At 41.6% G+C, this 6,848-nt stretch overlaps 1 protein-coding gene across 2 annotated transcripts in view; it reads left to right on the plus strand.

The window, feature by feature from the left end:
• The window catches only part of LOC138449287 (zinc finger protein 282-like), a 685,501-nt gene extending 680,072 nt beyond the window's left edge, over nt 1–5,429 (plus strand). For both annotated transcript variants that reach the window (XM_069604758.1, XM_069604759.1), the window contains one exon: nt 4,107–5,429. In XM_069604758.1, the coding sequence (XP_069460859.1) occupies nt 4,107–4,786 (680 nt within the window). In that variant the 3' untranslated portion in view covers nt 4,787–5,429. The remainder of the gene's footprint in view (nt 1–4,106) is intronic.
• The last annotated feature ends 1,419 nt before the right edge of the window (nt 5,430–6,848 follow it).

Here is a 6,848-nt window from a genome sequence, read left to right on the forward strand (position 1 = left end):
TGCCAATCAGACAAGTCCTAGCAAACTGGTCAGAGACTAGCATCAGATAATTGTGCCTGCCTAGATTACTCTCACTGCAATTCTGGCTGTCTTTGGATTCTTGAACCTAGATGTGCCGACAGACTAAGTTCTCTATGACCTGCTACTTCACCTGCCCACCGTCATTAGATTAATTAGTCCTATCACTTAGACTTAGGGTGCCCCACACATTATACAATGTACCTAACATTGTCCAATCTAGCATACCTGGGCACCTTACTCATACTATTGGGTCTACACACCATGTCGCCCCTTACAGGAATAACGACCGACACCTTTAATAACATCCTAGCTCCGCCCATACAACCCTACAACCTTCAGTACAAACCACAACAATTTATGACACGACACAATGCAATATAGCCGTGAGAAATGCAAGACTACGAGCACGACTACCTAGAATTTTTGATCCTCTTATCAAATATGAAACTAACAACCATCTAACTAAAATGGCCACTGAACCCATTACCAAACTTAGCTCTTATAACTACAAAAGGCATAATAACCTTCAAATAAATAGAGAAAAAACCATCACCCCCACTGTGCCAATAAACCTTATCTCACTCCCACCAACCAATTCCATGCCCAAACTTAAAGGAGCCCTAATAAACGCTAGATCGGTAGTCGTCCATGTTATAGAAATATCTGAAGTCAACTCTACTGAAGCATCAGGCCCAGCACTATCCCTAGCTGTTCCTAACAACTACACTATCCTCAGAACGGATAGATGTGGAGCTCGAGGTGGCGGACTAGCCATCATGGCCAAAACTAAGCTTGGATGTGACTTATTCCTTCACCAAACACTGAATCCTGTGAGATAATGTCTACTAAGACACCTACAGCTAATTCTCAAACACTCAACCTCCACTTGATACTTGATACAGACCTCCTGGTCCCATCAAGACTTTCATAGAAGACCTATCTACCATCCTTTCAGAAAACCTTAAAGACACCACCCAATCAGTATTACTTGGCGACTTTAATATTGGCTTCAATGATACCAATGACCCACAAGACATAGCAGCCTCTAACATTCTGACTGATTTGGGCTACACCCAAAGAGTGCATGAGCCCACGCACATCAAAGGGAGAACTCTAGATTGGGTTGCTGACCATAACTGCAAAATCTCTAGTCTTACTATCTCACCCCAAATATGGACAGATCACCATCTGATATCATTCTCCTTGAACACTAAAACCCCTAAATTGCAGCAACTTTGTGCACCACCTGCACTTACTAGAAACAAAAGAAATATGACACTAGACAAACTACTCCCCGGCATCATGCCCACTTTGAATGCTCTACCGAACAACTTAAACCCCAACGCCTTAGTGGAAGAATTCAATAAAATTATGAACAAAACTCTTGATGATATCGCTCCGCTAGAGAAACAGTAAACCACAGAGCCAACTGAATAATTGGTTCACCCCTCTCTTAAAAAACCTTAGATTAAAAAAAAGAAAATGGGAAAATACCTGGAAAGCTCACCCCACTCCGGAAAACAAATTGAAATTAATTAACATCTCATCTCAATATAAAAAAGAAATCATCTCAGCTAAACAAGAGACCTACAACAACAGAATTACACAAGCTAACTCAAGCACGAAATAATTGTTCTCCATGCTTAGAGAACTAGAAAATCCCATAACGCCTCAAGACAACTGCCATAAAGATAAAAAATGGTGCTCTGAAATCTAGCAAAAATGGAACTAAAAAGAGAGACATTAGCCACCACCACATTGCCCACTACTAAACCGCCATCCAATTCTAAACCATACACCCAATTCTACTTCTCCAAAGTCTCCATAATAGAGGTGGAGAAAGTAATACTTGGTCTAAAACTGTCCGATTGCAAAGGAGATCTCTGCCCAGCACAACTTATCAAAGATGCTGTGCGAGACTTAGCACCTTTTATTACAAAGCTGATTAATGTCTCCTTTACCACTGGCACCATCCTGAGTAACCTAAAGGAATCTTGGGTGCTCCCACTCCTTAAAAAGCAAACCTTAGATCCGGCTATACCTACTAATTATAGACTGATCACAACAGTGCCGTTCCTCTTGAAGACCCTGGATAAGGTGGCATATATCCAAATCCAGAACGTCCTGGGACTAAACCAACTACTAGGCTCCCGTCAATCTGGTTTCCGTCCACTGCACGGTACAGAAACTGCATTGATTGACCTTAAAGCCCAAATAGACAAATTACTAGATTCTGGAAAGCTAGCACTACTCCTCCTATTAGATTTATCTGCCGCATTTGACTTAGTGGATCAAAGAGTCTTGTGTAACCACTTAGATACAGCAGCAAACTTCTTCACTGAGGCTATAGTGTGGATCCAATCATTCCTTAGTGACCGCACCATGAGGGTCTTCTCCCCTACAGCAGCCGCAGACCCTATCCCCATCACTTGCGGCGTGCCACAGGGCTCATGTGTCTCACCAACGCTATATAACATTTTCACTAAGCCCCTGTTTGATGATCTGGACCATCTGGGCATCACGTAGACTAATTACGCAGACGATACCCAGATCCTCCTCCCACTCACAGGGGACAATCAAAAGGACTTAGCACTGGTGAACAGAATCTACAGCATCGTTCAGGCATGGATGGCTATTGATAAAACTGAGCTTCTCATCCTAGGTACTGCTTCCTTCATCAATAAACTAAGCACAAACTACTCCTCCTTCATCATCAATGAGAACTGCATACAAGTAGCTAAAGAAGTAAAAACGCTAGGTATATACCTCCACTCTACCTTATCATTCTCCAAACAGGTAAATACGCTAGCCTCATCAACAGCTTACACATGTAAAGTAATCAGAGCAGGAAAACAATTATTATCCCAGCACAGCTGCCTAACATTAGCCAGAGCCCTAATTATCTCCAAACTAGACTACTGTAACGCCTTGTACATCAGAGCCACCAAATCCACCATCAACAAAATTCAGATACAGCAAATCAATGCTCTTTGAGCAGCATTGAACATTCCTAAGAGAGACCACATCTCAGAAACAAGAAGAAAACACAAATGGCTCTCCACCCATGAGAAAATCAGACTTAAAACCCCATCCCTTACACACAAAACACTACATAATAAAGCCCCACAATACCTAAAGGACAGATTCACTAGAACACACTCCATAAAACAAACAAGACTAGCCAACACCAATCGCCTTCAAGTACCCCGATTTAAACTCGCCACTATAGGTGGAGCCAGCTTCCCAGTCAAAGCTGCTCAATTGTGGAACGAACTACCTCTCACTGTGAGACTAGAACAATCTTTTACCAAATTCAGGCAAAATGTGATCAACTGGTTGACGACAACAAATGTTAAATGATTGCATGAACTTGCTCCCGCCTGCCTCTGCCCGTGTGCCTGCAACAAATGTTACCTGTCACTTGTATAACATGCTTGTAACCTATGACCTTGCAACCTGTAACCTTGCTCTAAGCTGTACATCTTCTTACCTTCTGCGCCCTTATACCCTAGAGTCCGGTGCACATAATAAATACTAAACAAACAAACAAACAAACACTCTTGTTCCTTTTCCTCTTCTTTCTAGTACTTCTGGGTTGATATCTTTTATCATTCTCAGAGTCAATGGGAAATGAGGAACAATATCCCATAATCGCCTCTGGGATAGGGGTTCCTTCCTGAAAGTAAAATGTTGAATAATGTGCCTCGTCTAAGGGCATCCCACTTCCAATCCCCTGTGATGATCCTCCACTCCTGTGATGCTCCCTCATTTTTCCACCCTCAAGGTCGGGAACCAAGAACGATGGCCCTTCCTTAGCCAACTTAACAGAGGACTCAACGGGAGGAAATGTGAGGAAGCCCTCAGGCTCAGGTTTCTCACAAAGGGCATTGAAGTTATTATGAAGGCTATCAGTCTATTCTGACTTTGCCTAGATTGGAGTACTTTTATCAAGGCCTTCCTTGCCAAATTGCAATAAAACACCCTATTGTATCATGGATTTTTTTTTATTTGTCTCTACTGAGATTTGAATTAATGTGTTCTCATACATGGAATACTAATTTTTCACTTTCATTTACATTCAACAGACGCAAGAAATGTGAAAAGGCAAAGCAGAAAGGAAGAGTCTATAAAATACTGTGAACAAAACATTGCAAGTGAAGCTCCTTTTAGAAAAGCACAGGTGATTCAAGAATCGGAACAGGAACCCAACAGTAGAAGACAGCTGTGGACTGAAAGTAATTGTAAACTAGAAGAAGAAAAAAACAGTCAATGTGCAAGTAGTTTATTGAAAGATACACATTCCAGTTTACATCAAACAAGCCTCAAAGCATCAGATACAAATAATGGCTGTGAGAATAATGTGTGGAATGCTAAGAACTTTTTAGGTCAAGAAAGCATGCAAAATAGATGGGGAACATTGAATTATCTTGAAAGTGAGAACATGTTGATGCAGAATATCAATGTGCTGGAACATCAAAGAATACACACTAACCTATCCCTTAAAGAGAGATATTTTCAATGTGCTGAATGTAAGAGAAGTTTCAGTCAGAAAGTGCATCTAATTCGTCATCAAAGAACACATTCTGGAGAGAGACCATATCAGTGTACTGAATGTGGCAAAAGTTTTGGTCACAAACATATTCTCTTAGGACACCTCAGAAAACATTCAGGAGAGAGGCCTTTTCAATGTACAACATGCTTAAAAAGCTTTATTTGGAAGCAAGGTCTTCGTAGACATCAGAGAACGCACACAAGCCGCACATAATTTTACAGGCTAGATAAATTCACTATTCAAAGCATATGCCAGCAAAGAAGCCCCTGGGCAGGATGACTTGAAAGAAGAACTGAGGGATTGGTTCCAATGTCAAACTCCAAAACCAATTCTCCACAGTGTTAATAAGCACATATAAATATAATTTAACAAATGCTAACGGAAAAAGTAATACTGCAGAAATATTCACAGAGATTACAAAGAACCAAAGTGCTAAAGAAGATTGAGTATACAAACAAAATAATTGTATCCTAACACATGATGTCCAGCAGTATACACTGAAAATCTTTGCAAAAGCTCAAAAACAGGTGATATAACATACACGATGTTTAAGAGCAAAACGGCAAAATAACAAATTACATATGTATAACTATGGATCCCTCATGACTCTTGGTATATGCAGTGAACAACTGTTTAGCTCTCCGGTGGGAATGGCTAAAGAAACCATCTTTAGCATCCTTTTTTGCATTTGTCACCATGACTGGCATGCACCACTGAGATAAATTGTAAGCATTACGACCAGACTTTGTACCACTCCAATCTTGACAACAGTGTCCTGTTCCAAATGCACGTCAGTCTTTTTTCTCAGTTGTGAATTGAATTGGGGATGTAAAATATTAAAAGGTTATTCACTAGGCATTTTCTTCTTTTGTGCATTCACAGTGAAATGTTATTGTTGATTTTTACAAAATCCTTCCATTTCAGTTTTCTGGTCAACTGTCTTCCTATGTGAACTACTCATCCAAAGAGACCACAATCCACCATTAAGATGTAAATGAATATGTTACTCACTTGTAAGATTCGTTTTTTAGTACTGGTGTCTTTTATAGATTCACATATTTTGAATATTCCCACCCATCAGGCTAGCGTGGCACGTAAACTTGAATGAAACATTTTTAACTGAAAATAACATTTTACTTCTATACAAGACACCTTTCCCATTAAAATAGATGTGCATCTCTTTTAAGATCTGTACACCGGCAGGGAGTCTACCCCAAACCAATTAGTGCTGAGAAGCTACACTGCACTGAAGGTGCCTCCCTTCAGATCCACTTGATGCACCTTACATACAACAACAAACCCGTAAAGCCTCTTAGGAAATGAGCATGGCCATATGTAAATTGTTATGCAGCTGAGCGGGGAGCGCACACAGGAAGTAATGTAATAGAAGTTTATTTTGCAACACAGCAGGAAAATTAGAATATAAACTAGTTAAAACACAAAAGTAAGGGCTCTATAGGTCAACAGAAATACAGTCTCACGTCCTAACTCAGTTGTGAGTTTATAGGGTTTTCCAAAGCCACCTTCGTTCACTCACTGTCCCAGGTTTTTGCACCCTTCTTCTGAGTTATCTGCTGCATATTTTAAGGGATTCCCATTTTCTCTGCAGGGTCTAGCTGAAGCCAAGACCCTTCTCCTGGGCTTGGTCACCTTCCCTGCCTGGAACCATGACATCTTTCCTTTCTTGAGGCCTCTCTACTGACCTCCATTCTCACTATCACACCACAAACTTTATTCTGCTCCCGCCTCTAGCATCTGCCTTGGACCCAACTGGGCCGACCCATGCCTTCAAGATCTGTCTGACTATTAGGGCTAGGCTATCTACCTCCTACCAGAGGCGTTGCTGGGGGGTGCAGTTGAGGGGGGGCATGGGGGCTATAATCCCTGGTCTTTTGGTTGTAGCCCCGGATAGAATCTCAGGAGCTACAAAGAAAATGCTAGCCAGTCCCAACAGTTCCGACATTAGCGTAGCCCCGGGTCTTTTCCAGACCTAGCAACACCCCTGCCTCCTACTGACATCTCCTAGCCTCCTTACAATTTTATTTACCAGCCTCCCCCTGCCGTTTCCCATCCACCACCTTCTGATGTTTCCCATCTTCTTTTGATGTTCCACAGTCTCTGCCTCACTATCTCCCCCTTACTTTCTGCAACCTCGTCCTTGTCTCTAATCTCTTCTCTATACTCTGCTTGCCAACCTTTATAATGCTCTCCAAGTCGTGCCAAAAAGCATCCACAACCTCCTTCTCCAGGCTCCCGCACTGCCAGATTGAGCATG

The sequence above is a fragment of the Ambystoma mexicanum genome, chromosome 1p, assembly GCF_040938575.1.
Source record: "Ambystoma mexicanum isolate Mex_15411 chromosome 1p, UKY_AmexF1_1, whole genome shotgun sequence".
Lineage (NCBI taxonomy): Eukaryota > Metazoa > Chordata > Amphibia > Caudata > Ambystomatidae > Ambystoma > Ambystoma mexicanum.